Here is a 13,671-nt window from a genome sequence, read left to right on the forward strand (position 1 = left end):
ATTTCGGTGTGTGTGTGTGTGTGTGTGTGTGTGTGTGTGTGTGTGTGGCAGCGTGCCAGCCAGTGCCATCTGGCTGCTCGACAGCGCTCCTCTCATTAACAAGGGGGTTAATTGCTGTGGCAGCACCCAAGCTGTGTCAAACATCACCCTCGGGAGGAGGAGGCAACAGACCGTCGACTTGTTGGTGCGTGTTTGTGTGCCAATAGAGTGTGCGGGAGAGACCCGTGGCACACGTAAAAGAATAACCTGTTGTACATTAACCTTTAAATGTGAAGCGAGGAGCGAAAGGCGCCGTTTTGCGTCTGCATTTGTGCGCGCTCGTGCACATAGCGTACGCATTTGAATGTTTCTGTTCTTCTGAATGATGCCCTGTCGCTGTAATGGCGTAGAGAGAGAATTAGGCTTACAAAGCCAACGTCTACAGCCCCGAGGGCAAATGCGCACACACGCACCCACAGCAAGACAGGCGCGCGTGTGCACAATCGCATCAGGGGCAAGGGCAGGGAGGAGCAATTTGCATGTTATTACTGCATATTCATGACAAATTTTGTTAGCTTTTGCCTAATGGGCCCGAGTGACGGGTTGAGAAATTGAGAGCGTGCTTGAATAAAATACACACACACAAGCACACGGATGCACTGGTGCTTGCCCTCTTCTCTGTCACACAATAATCATCATGACAATTAGGACTCCAAGTGGGAATCCCCCTTTCATCTGTCAGCATATTGTAGTGTTTTTTTTTTTTTGTTTGTTTGTTTGTTTGTTTTTTAATGCACAGCGACATATCTGTAACAGTAGACATATAGCCTCATTTGTCGTATGCATAATTAGGAAGCGCGCAGAAACTCACATACTGGAATGATCACAGCAGCTGTGGCATCAGTCGACCTGATGACCTTCTGGCATTCGAGCAATGATGTGGTGTATGCGTTGCTACTCAAGAGTTTCAAAACTCCATTTTTTCTTTTTTTTTAGGCCAACGCTCTCTTTCTGGTTTGCTGAACCGAAAGATTCAACATTGCATATTGTGGAATTGTAATCAAAACTATAAATACCTTTTAGCTTTTCAAAGTACGTCTTTGGTCGCTCCCCGTCGTCAAACAAACTCACATTGTTATTGCTGTGTTTACATTGGGAAAAAGGCAGCAAATATCAAATAGCATTGCATGTGCTTCATCTAGATTGAGAAAGGAAAAAAAAAAGTTTAATCCATTTCCTTGACTCGCGACAGGCTGTACGATGGTTAAACACCAAATAAAGTACATATACCGTATCATTTTTCTCCATAAAACTGTCGGGGGGTAAAAAATAAAAAATAAAATGAATACATTTTCTTGCTATATTCCTCAATGTTCACGTCCGAATCTATTAAAATTGCAACTACTTTTTTTTCCCCCCGTCAGCACAATACATCTATCCTCTTGTTGTTCACTTGAACACAGGATTTGTGTACGTCTTGTTTTTCTTTTTTTTGTTTGTTTTTATATATTGTTCTTGAATAAAACGCCGTGCAAAGTTATCACTCAAAACGAGTGCACTTTATTGTGATCGTCTGATAGAAAATGATAGCGAGACACGTTCTTTTGCTTGAAACAGAAGCAGGCTCTAATCTAAAGTCATCTTTGGCTTTCACGCCATTTGACTGAAAAGTTTGTTTTGCCGAAGTGAAAGATTTAACTCTCGATGCTCTCTATCCACACTTTTTTTTTTGTCAAACGCCGACTTTCCCTCGCTGCTTGGCACCAACGTGCCGACACGCTTGATCAAATGTGAGTTTTAACATGTTTAATCTGCGCAAAGTTTCATTTGAACAGGCTAGTAAATATCAAATTTTGTGTGTGTGTGTGTGTGAGAGAGAGCGAGTGAGAGAGCGCATGAGATTGTGCCTTTATGCCTGTGTGTTTGTGAACTGTATGATGTTATTTCTTTCCTCTCCTTTGCCACCTCGGGTATGTGACAGCTGTCACTGGTGACTTAAGGAGTTTTCTGGGCAGAGTTAGCATATTTTTACAGTTGGGACCCACACACACACACACACACACACACACACACACACACACCCTCCCGCACGCACACACAACAATCCGATTCAGTTGCCATCGTTTGGTGTAACTTTTAACATCTTTTTGCATCTTGTGAATCAAATTGGAACCGCATGTAACATTTCAGTCGTGTTTTAAGATGTCCTGACTGTTCTTTTTTTTTTTTTTTGACGAAAGAAGTGGACAACTCACATGTTTATTTTCTTACAGCTCCGGTTGTGTGATCCAGAACACTTGCGATCCAGAGGATCCAATACCCTGCGCACAACCCCAGCATACAGCGTCGGATGTGGCCTGCGAGTCGAGGGAAAAGACTTTGCAAAATGAAGAGGTACCGTAACTCTCTTTCATCCTATTCCATGCGCAGGCAGCTTAAACAAGAGGTTTAGGCTCGTGTGATGAATTACCGGCATATCCCCCAGTTGCGGGTAACAAACATGGCGGTGGTGAGCTTGGCGTTGCTCAATTTGACCCACCGCTGTTTTTATTGTCTTCTGTGGCTTTTGGTTCGGGCATATGGAAATACTCACCGGCTCACTTTCATCACCATATTATTGACACTAATTTCATTTAGTGGATAGTGAACCAAAATATGATGTCCGGCCCACGTCCTTTACAGTTCAAGACAAGCATCCAAGTTGTCTTTGTATCGTGACATTTTTTTTTCCCCCAGGCTGCTTGCCACGCTCAGGTGACCCCAATCTTATTGCTTCTTGATGTTGTTTGCGTTTGTTTACCCCTTTGTGCCTGAGCTCATGACTGGGTTGCGGAACCGCATGCTAGAACTTCTCTTCAATGTAGTTCAACAAAATGCTTGCCAGGTTGACTTATGTCGACACCCACGCTCGGGTGGGAAGAAGCACAGGTCTGCAGCAAGTCCCTTGAAATCTCCAGTCGGTGCCTTGGTGTTTTCAAAATACCTCTCTCATCATTTATTTTCTGTCTGTAAGCATAACAAAGATGAAACGAGCAAAAAGGGCCGGGTCAATGGACCTTAAAAGAATTTCTGAAAAGCGACGAGAGAAGCCAAACAAAGGGAGTTCGAGTAGAGGAGGAGGGCAAAAAGTGGGCTGTGAGAGCTGCTCTTTGGAGTGCGCAGGTGAACATGTTCATTCGGTCAATAGAGCCGCAGCCAAAATGGATGACACTGTGTAAACGAGGCTGCGAATGCGAACGGGAATTCTCCTCGGCGTCTCCTCATTTTAATTGACTTGCAGGATGAAAGTGAGTAACTCCATCGTAAACCCAGCGGAGATCATTTCAACTAATTCAAGACCAACACGGTTTTCCAATTTCAAATGGATTCAAATTGCTCCAACTAGCATTCTTGCCGCATCATCATTGTGCTGTTATTTCCCTGTCCTCACCCTTCAGTCCCCACCCGGGGGGTTGGCTGTATGTTGACTTTCTTGATTTCTGACACGACTCAATTATGTCATTTTGTCTTTTTAATCGTCAAAGAAAAAAAATAAAAATAAAACTAACATTGCTGACATACACGCGTGAGTGTTGGAAAAAAAACAGCAAAACACTTCACCTTAATTCAGACCTCAGACACCCCCCCACCCGCACCCCCCTTTACTTCCATCCGCCATCTCGCCACAACCGCTTCAAATTAATCTGCAAAATATTGATTTGAGGAGCACAGGAGCGGGGTGGGGGCGAGTAGGGGTGCAGGATTGCGGCCGCATATTAATAAGCACGGGCCGCTCTTCATCTCTCCTCTATACTTTAAGATCCTCATATCTTCATAATTGATTAATGTTCCTTTGTGAAGTGGGAATGAATAATACATTAGTGGGCCTGCTGCGCCCTCCGGCTGATGAGAAAATGTTTAATTTCAGTAAATGTAACGCTCTCTCTCCATCTCCTTCCCTCGCTTTCATTGCTCCCTCTCTGCTTAAGTTTGTTTGTGAGCTGAACACTGGAGGAGGGCTGTGGATTTGCTTGTTTTGTTGTTGTTTTTTTTTCCTTTTTACCCCCACTCTTGCCTTGAAGGGTATGTTAAGCATCAGAAACAAAAGGCAGCGAGTTGTCTTTCAAAAAAAAAAGAAATCACCCCACGGATGTTTTTTGCCCACGTTGCATCAGAATGCATCATTAATTTCTGCTGTATCAGCCAGCAATCAGTGGAAACATGCAAGCGACCTGGCACAAACCTCTTAAACAGCTCGGAAAGGTGCTAGAAAAGGGTGACGGGCGCGATGTTGCGACTGGCACCGCCGCTCATCTGGCTGACAGCGCTAATTATGCTAAATAGACGGCTAATGATGATGATGATGATGATGATGAGGGATTTGAGAGCTTCAGCTGTGAGAGCCAAACACTTGTGTGTGTGTGTGTGTGTGTGTGTGTGTGTGTGTGTGTGTGTGTGTGTGTGTGTGTGTGCGCGCGCGTGTGTGCGCGCGCGTTGGCTTTGGTGGGCTCAGCGGGGCATCCGGCACCTGATGGCGAGCATTTGTGTCCGTGGAAAAGATAAACAATGACGTGAACACGCTAAGACACCCACAGGTCCCACTTCAGGCTTGGCGCCACCTCCTTTTCGTTTGAGCGCTCAGGCACGATGAAGGGCTTCATCTCGGTGCACAAATTGAATAAACAATACTCATCTTTTCACAAGGATTCTAATTAGTTATGCTAATGAGGCTAGCTAAGCCAATTAACCTCATGAAGTGGTTTTATATGGGTGTGCCTGAGAGCATATCCGAGTCACTTAAGAAAACACATTTGCCCAATTAGCGTTCATTGACAGACATGCTTTTATTTATTTATTCCCCCTCCCCACCGCATGTCTTTATTGTTCTGTTTTCCAAGGCATCCTAATAGGCTTTCCACACTCAAAAGAAATCATGAATAGGAGGATGCATGCACACGTCTGCCCCGCTGCCAGTCCTTTGCAGCCGGATCCACACGGGACGTGTGTATTTTTACAAGTTTTATGGTAGATTAAACAGAGTGTGTATTTTTTCGGTGCGCGTCTCTGCCTGTTCCATTAGTTCACGTCTTTGGAAGTACAATTTGGCCTCAAGTTCTCTGTTTATTTAAAACCTTCAGCCCGCGCTCCCCTCCTAATAGTGAGCCGTGTTTCCTCTCGTTTAGCTTCACCACTCATTATGTGGGCCATGTGGAAGAGACGATGTTTAGAGGAGTCTTGGAGAGGGACAAAGTTGGGAGGGAGCGAGGGAGAAAATGAATAACAGCCAAGCGGAGACGGAAAAAAAAAAAAAAGAACTGGTAAATGACTGGGCGACTGAAGGGGAGAGAATGTAAATTGTCTTTGAACCTGACCGCAGCTTCTTGGGCGTCTTTAACAAATCGTCATGAGAGGGGGGGGGGGGGGCATAGCACAAGATGGTCTTTGTTACGCCGATGAAAGGCAGCGAGAACAGGAAGTAGCCAAGTTTGTGCGCTGCCTTGAAATCTCCCATTTTGCTCCAACCTGTACCCGACCGAGGTGTTTTAAAATAACGGAATGTCCAATTAATGGGAAATTGCATGAAAAATGCAAGTCGCATAATCAGCCTAAAGTGGACTACGTCCCGGCACCGCGCCGTGTTACGCAAGTACCGCAGACAAAGCTGCCCTCCTGGGTTTGATTTTGCTAAAGTTTGGTTTTTGGGGCAACGATGCCTCACATTCCAGAGGAAACGACGTTCTCGCAGGCCCGACTGAAGATCTCATTTGAAGATGAACTATAGCTCTCATGACAACAGGCACCACAAAGGCAGCGACCGCACTCTTTGATTTTCATGTTGACGCAACCCAAAACGGATGATCCAGGTCTTGCTTCGTGAAGTGCGTTACCTGCACGTCGGGGGAACACAAAAGTAGCTTTTCGGTCACGCAGAAGGTACACGCGTTGATATTTGCCCATAGGGTAAGATTAGTGCAGATGGTACCGAAAGCGATAATTCCTATTTCTCCGGCAGTCGAAGTCAAATCAAGCGAAATGGCAATTTAAGGAAAGCCTCTTCCCTTGAGGACCGCATTTCTATGCCCATTAAGGCTGTTTCACTTGCCTTGACCGAAGCACTTATGTAGTAGCGCCTGCTTGGCATCAGCCCCGTCCTATAGTTGCCTTAATATGGATTGTAATCAGGTTACGCAAAATGATAGAAGCCATACAACATCTCGCTCCCCTTCGATGATCTTTTATGACTCATGAAATGCCTCTCTTCCGCCTGCCGTTTCTTTTGGTGTATTTGGTGCTCTGGGCTTTCACCTTTTGGGGCAGTGAATGCGTTGCCAGCAGCGAATAACCCCACAGCAGGAACCCGCTGTCTTCAGAGACAGCGGGTGGGAATGGAGTGGCCAGAATACAGCCGTCTTTCTTTTACCCCCACGCCGATTGTTTGACTCTATTTCTGACTAGAGCGTCTTTGATTTCGCACCATTTGAAGCAAGGCAATGAAAAACCCCCGAGAGTGAATTTAGGGTTGACTCATAGCTGAAACTACAACATCGTTTCTCTTGTGACTGAGAATAGAAAAAAAAAATTGTTCTTGTTCTAAAGTGAAGCGGCTTTGTCTCAATGCCACAGAAAAGGACACGATCCGCTCTCATGACTGTTATGTACAACACGGGGTGGATTTGGGATGTTCTCGAAACCTTCCACCGTGTGGTCATTTCCGTTGTCAGCGGTGCCTCGTACTGGCCAAAGCTTGCATTGTATGGTGAGGAGACTGCAATAGTGTGCACGGACGGGCCTTCCACGGGTGCAGCAGGCTCATGCTCGCATCAGCTGAGTCGTCTCTTCAGTGTCCTTGGCTTATCGACCGATAAAAGGCTGATTAGATCCGTGTCGGACTGACACGCGCCGGCGCGCCCGTAAGGCACCGAATTTGAATATCAAAATGGAATTGCTCCACCGGTGAAAACCAGATTAATTCAAAATGTTTGCATCAAGGTGTAGGTAAAACAGATGAGCGTGCATATTTTTAATGCACCTTGCGGCGTTTTAAGCCATTGATGACATTAACTAATGCTCATGTAATGCAAACACACTTTTGCAAGTCAAAGCCACTTACGCCGAGCCCACTTGATGCTTCCCTTCTCCTCCTTTGCCTTGATTCGACTTCATGAGATGATCAGCAACGCTATTGATTTTGCACTCTATATGATGAGCTCAAAAGCGTATGGCATCTCCATAATAACACGCCACAATTCTGAAATGATGATGTTGCTGTGCCAGAGTGCTGGGCGTGCCTGATTCTTTTAATTCCAGCAGACGTGACTCAAGTGTATTGCAGTTCAGCAGACTTTTATGGACATTGTTCACCTTAACGCCAGTTTCCTACCGCTTTGGACGCTGTCGCTGCCTCGCCAATGTACGTCGGCGAATTTAAATTGAAAACTCGAAACCAACCAATCAAGAGCAAAAATCTGCAAATGCACTTTTTAATTTTTTTTAAAGCCCATTACAAGATATTTTGTCAAAATAGTCTGATGGAAAATGCGATGTGTTGGAAGATAGAGAGTAAACTGCAGAAGCGACCTCTCCGTACATGATGAAACGGCTCATCTACTGTCCAGGTGAAGCGCGGCTGTTATCATAGTTGTGTTTTTTCTTGAGGATTGATCCTCTTTCCAGTCCGAGTCCGAGACCAAGGAGGCAAATACTGACCCGAGTACAACAACCCCGTTGTCTGGGACGGGAAGCTCTCACCATGTCGACATCTCCCTTCTGTTGTCACGCCTTCCGCCAGCAGAGTCTGCACCGGGGAGATGAAGACACATCGGTGTTAATGAAAAGCCCTGCTAAACTCTCCTCCCCGCATGAATTTTTAAACACGCTTGTCATAACATTCGTTCGCTCACACATGACAGCTAGCATCTGCGGCTGCCTCGCTCGCCCCTCAATATTTTATCACGCCAGCCCTGCGAGCCCCCATTCTGGCACAATGGCCGCGTGTTGAATTATTACGACTAAAAACAGATTGTGTTGTCGAGCAACTGGCGGCACACGTAATCATGGCCCGAGTCTCTCGCATCTCATAATAGCACAACTCGTCACTTGCAAATATCAACAAGGGCATGCGGGCCCACTGAAGACGATGCGTTTGCACATCGAATGCAAGTGAATCTGTAATGGCGAGACACAATCAACAGGCTATTCATTCTAAGCACCTCGGAATTCAAATCTAAAAATATGCCCCTGAAGTCCACACCCACACGTTATATGTGCTCTTCCTCGGGCCATTCCATATTGTTTAACAAGAAATGAGTGAAGCCCATTTTTCTTAACCCTGATCACCCCCCCCCCCCAATAAATAAATCTCTAAAATGTAATCTGGAAATAAACCAAGCATCAGAAAGGCCCACAAAATTCCATGTACAGTGCATGCTATCCATAAGTGATGCAAATTGTCAGGTTAGCAGTCGTGACCTTGGTGTCTGTCAGAATAGAGTTCACCATGGCAACGGTAGGTCGGCAACCCTCCCAACACGCCTGCACCACCTCTCATCACTCCCCGCCACTTCTCACTGAGTCGCTGCCAATTTGATTGGATGCGCAATTGAAATGTCATGCTTCGGGAAGGCGCGCGCGCACACTCTCGCCGGACTAAGCGGACGGAAAGATTGGGTTGAAAGAACAGGGCGCATCAAACGATCCAAAATGAGAGAAAGCCGAGACAATGGTCATGCGGTAAAATGGTTACAGGCCTTCTAGCGGTGAATTTGAGTCTTCCTATCTGAATACGTTTGAATCACAGTGAACGTGTTGTGGCGGAAATCCGCTCGGAGCGTCAATGTCGAGAGGCCCCTCGTAGATGCTGAAAGCGGAATCAAATGAATATCAATGTCGAACCAATTACCTCTGGGAAATGCTGTCTGTGGGTTAGCTCGGCGAGCGCGCATGGCTCACCTTTGGCAAAGTGGAAGCAGCCAGCACAGATGTAGATTCGGTTTTATCCCCGCTAACAAGCCTGTCTGGCCGGCTAAAATGGAGACGTCCAGCAGACATCCCCTCCCCCATCCTTACCTCACTTCACCAAGATGCGCGCCGCTTTACAAATATGAATTACGCAGGGAATCTCTCGTGCCATTTTGAAGACTTCAAACACAAAAGCGGATTCAAAATGTGTGGCGTATCTAAGGGGCGGACAAAAAAAGAGCCCTTTTTGCTGTCAAGACGCGCGACTAATGGACCCTATTCCAACCAGCGCGGCGATTGACTGGCAACCTATACAAAAAGTCAACCCGAACAAGTTGAGCATTAGAAGGTAAATGAATAAATAATGCCACAAAATGCAGTTTATTTATTATTTCTTTATTCTATAGTGCTGCCGTGGACCAAAATCAGTACATTTGGACTATTCATGGTCTCAGAGATGCTCGCCTGCTCCCCTCTCACATCCCTTACTTATCTGCTAACCTGTTAAAAAAAAAAAGATATATCTACATTTATGATGATTTTTTTTTAATAAGTGTGAATCTGCGTGTGCAAAGTTATCGCTAAAAATGGATCGTATTTTCAGGTGGTAAAAATAATTGTAACGTATAAACAGCCCGACGAATCCAAGGCAGTCTCCTCTAGCGCCGGCCCATCTGCATAAGTGACCATTGCTTCTTTGAAAGCCGCGAGCCCCTCGAAGCCCCTTCTAAATCAGTGTTAAAGCCATGATAATGGACCCCTCTGACCAATTGATTGGCCTTCATGTGTTTACAGCTCACTTTAATTGCTTCAAAAATGCCAATTATTTATCAGGCACGCGCATCTGCGTCCCCATGACTGCCAGTGTGCAAGATCGACAAAAGGGCCCATTGATTTATCAGCTTCGGGATTTGTCCCGTTCACCGTCCATAAAATCCCTGCCCATGTGCCGCTCCAAATGGGAAATGGCCCCATCGATTCCCTTAAGTTGGAGCCCAAACGCTAAAGATTTTTGGATAAGCTTTCTCATTACTTAAGCTGAAATCAATAGGGCGAGCACGGCTCAAATGAATGAACGGGCCGCAGAAAGGATGGGCTGTTCTCATCCACGGCCTGTCCCGGTCGATCTGCGTGCGCGCGTGCGGGCCATCTTGAGGGAACCTGCTTTTCTGATCACTAATCCCAAAAATCCACCTCCGATGCCCATTTGTGTCAGTTTATTTTTGCTCAATTAACCCCCCGCATTCTGCTTGACAGCGCAGAGCAAAGATGAATTGCATTTTGGCTTCAATCTGTATCACGACACACATTGATGACATGTTTTCTTCCACTCTCTTCAACACTGGCAAGTGGACTTTTTCTCGACGTTTTCAGGAATATCGCAGGTCATATCAATTTGGAGCTGGCATGGCTTGAGTGCTTCTTGAAATATTCCCCGATATAATTACCGGTAGATTTGATTTTGCATGCTCTGTATTGCTTTCTTATACAGGTAAATTATTTTATTTTTTGACATTTAAATGATTGTTTGTTTCGAGGAAAGCAGTATGAAAACCTTCATGAAAATCAGTCCTGATATTTGTGCCCAAAGTTTTATTTTTAGCTCTAAGCAGCGTCCCGCTCTGAAAGGGCATCGCGTTGATTTTGCATGCAGTCGGAGCTCAGCAGGAAGCAGGTCCAGCAACAAAGTTTGTAGCTCTCAACGCATCAGCAGAACGAAATCCACCGAGTTGTCGTGCGGCCCTCTTTTCTTTCCACTTAATTAGCTGCTGTCCGGCGCCACTTGTTGGCCAGAGAGGGTGGCATGAAAATTCATCAGCAGGCCTCATCCAGCGTCACACGTACCCATTTCCCCATTGAGGTCAATCGATTTTGATCTTATCTTTTCACTCTTTCCTGGGAAAGGGTTTAAAATTAGCTTGCAGGGAAGATAAGACACAAAATAAAATGACTCCGCGCTGCCAACGTCTTCTAATATTCTAAATGAATCCCCTGAATGGCGAGACGGCGCACCCACACACACTAAACACTTTGCCCCACATTTCATCCGTTCGACATAATAATCAAGCCCAAGCTATTGCGAGGAACTCTGTGAAATCACGGGCCAACTTCATTGACTCAACATCCTTTTTGTGGTTTTGACCAGCATATGAAATTCCCTTTTCCTAATTGATTTAACGTTGACAGCTGTGCTACTTGATTAATGATACAGTCGACGACGGTTGCCAGCTGTTGAAACGCTTCTCCGATAAATTAGCCGCACATTGAGACATTCAATCAGCAGGAAGGAATATTCATTTTCTTTCTCCGGTTAGGTATGAAAATACGCACACGCGCGCGCGCGCACACACACACACACACATCGAATAATGCCGATACGCTAGTCAAGACGCTGAGGTGATAAACACACAAGTGCAATAACTGCACACAACTCGGATGAGTAACATTAGTTCAGGTGCTAATCCTGAAATAATCTGTGGGACGTCATGCCTCCTCCGCTGTATGGAGTCCAAATCTCAGCAATCACCCCACTTTCCAGACAGTTACCTTCCTGTCCCTTGCTGCGCCCCGCGCGCCCATCTTCAACGTGTCCCGTCTTTTGAACTCATAAATATGGAAAGCAAAAAGATGATGAGATTCACGGACAAGAAAGGAATCAAAATCTATTGTTGCGTGTCCTTTTCCCCGTGTAAAGTTTGGATGAAATGTCACACATTAGCATGTGAACTTTTAAATGAGCTTGTTTGCGCTCAGCGGGGTGGGGCATGTAAATACCCGTCTGGAGTGTGGAACGTGGAGTTGCCGAGCAGGGACCGGGGTGGCCGACGTTACCCTGCCAATTAGGTCGTGTCATTCTGATGGCTGATCATTGATGGCCACTGTCAAAATGGGTCTTGTCTGGAGAGGACTGAGAAGTTGTTTTGTTTGTTTGTTTGTTTTCTTTTTCAACATGGACAGAGCCTCACTGGCCACAGCACTTGGTGTACAATCCCTTCACAAACCAGATTTTATAGGAGTTGTCGCAAAAAGATCGGAAAAGTTTTGATGTCACCTCATAACTGAGAAGTGTTCAATTTGTTTCTTCTTTACATTACATGAAGGTAACATACATGTTATGAAACATGATGAAGTCCAGTTCCTACTAGGAATGCACTGCGATGTTTGGTTGTTTTTTTTTCATTCTGACATATTGGGTAGGAGCCACATTATGTTCGCCTTGTGGAGATTCGTTAAGGACATGGACATTTTTTAAGGGACTGAATTATGCAATGTTAGGCAAGCACGGAGTTGCGTTCTGTTCTTTGCGTTGCGTATTTTGTTTGTTTCCACATTGCTATTTTTCACCCATATGGTGAGGTAGTTCGTGCTGGCTTGCTGTTCGGAGCAGCCGCTCGCCATTCATCCTGAGAGTGGCAGTCACGTCACAATTGCAACCCTTTCTCAGAGCAATTGCGAGACAAAATTGTCAAGTACAAAAATGGGAATCCTTGTATTTGGACAAAAGAAGTTTGGGACCATGCAACATTTCTACAAATGAAAATCCAATTTGTTGTAGCTCTTCCAAGATTTTGCAGGTGCACCCAGGGGTTTGGACCATGCACTCAAGAGTTCCTTTCAAATGTATAAATTGCAGTAATAAGATGCATTTTTACGTTTCCCCGAATCGCTTTTTTTTTTTTCGAGCGGAACATAACTGAGCTCACATTTCCAGCTCTGCAGGAGTATGCATCGATGTGCGCGCAAAGTATTTGATTGTAACAACCAATATTCTCGACCCGCACGTTTTATTTTTCTTCATTGACTGCTATCGCCTTTGTTTTAAAATGCAAGGCCACGTATTTATTGTCACAATTTCCTCCCAGTGAAGGGCTTATGTCTGTAAAACACATTAAAATCATAATGCAATCTCGGCTAACCCGGGAGCAACGTTATTGTTCCATTAAACCTGGCGAACAACCCAACAGCCCGGCCTGTTTATCAATCCAATATCTCATAATGTGTTCTCTGCCTGGTCATTCTGAATATAGAAATATCTTCCGGTGTTATTGAACCATATTTCCTATATTTAGTATTAATCTCATGCTCCGACAAGAATCTGACACATCCAATATGATATTTGGTTATATATTTTTTCTTTATATATTTATTTATTAAAAGGGGGGTTCTCGGTGCCTCTTGGTGATATTGGATAGCGTACATGTGCAGAGCTGTTTTATCTGGGTATAAAAATGATTTAGTGCGTACTCGGCTCACAGTGTCATTGACTAGCTTTAATTTCACTGCAGAGGTGGACTTTATTACTCTGCTACTCCTCGGACAAGAGTGTGTGTGTGTGTGTGCGCGCGCGCGGGTGCGTACGTACGTGTTTGCCCGTGTGCCGTGCCCGCGAGCGCAAGCAATATCTCCCACGTGCTGCCACGTACATGTAAGTGGCTTTCAACGGAGGGGCCCAGTCAACACAAACAACAATCTCTCACCTGGTCCCATGCAGTGCAAGAAAGGAGAGCTCTCTCCATTTTCCTTTCTCCGTGCTTCCTGTTTTTCTTTCTTTCTTTCTTTTTGCTGTGACAAACCTCACATCTGATCAAAAGCTACAGAGCCATAATCACGTTTGTGCCGCTGAATTCTTTAACCCTTGGCTGACCCCTCTGAATGCCAGTGGCCCAATCACAGAACCTAATTGAATCTGCTCGGCGGTAACCCCAAAACAGAGCCCCACCCCCAGCCCGCCACCACCGCCCCGCTGTCGGACTG

The 13,671-nt window shown here is 45.4% G+C and overlaps 1 protein-coding gene across 1 annotated transcript in view; it reads left to right on the top strand.

The window, feature by feature from the left end:
• Positions 1–13,671, top strand: part of LOC147186733 (uncharacterized) — a 66,894-nt gene that overhangs the window by 11,115 nt on the left and 42,108 nt on the right. Inside the window, exon 3 of the mRNA XM_086102094.1 lies at positions 2,253–2,373. Coding sequence (XP_085958220.1) covers positions 2,253–2,373 — 121 coding nt within the window. The remainder of the gene's footprint in view (positions 1–2,252; positions 2,374–13,671) is intronic.

This window comes from Hippocampus guttulatus, chromosome 21 (genome assembly GCF_054856545.1).
Source record: "Hippocampus guttulatus isolate MCC_2025c chromosome 21, RoL_Hgut_1.0, whole genome shotgun sequence".
Classification (NCBI taxonomy): Eukaryota; Metazoa; Chordata; class Actinopteri; order Syngnathiformes; family Syngnathidae; genus Hippocampus; species Hippocampus guttulatus.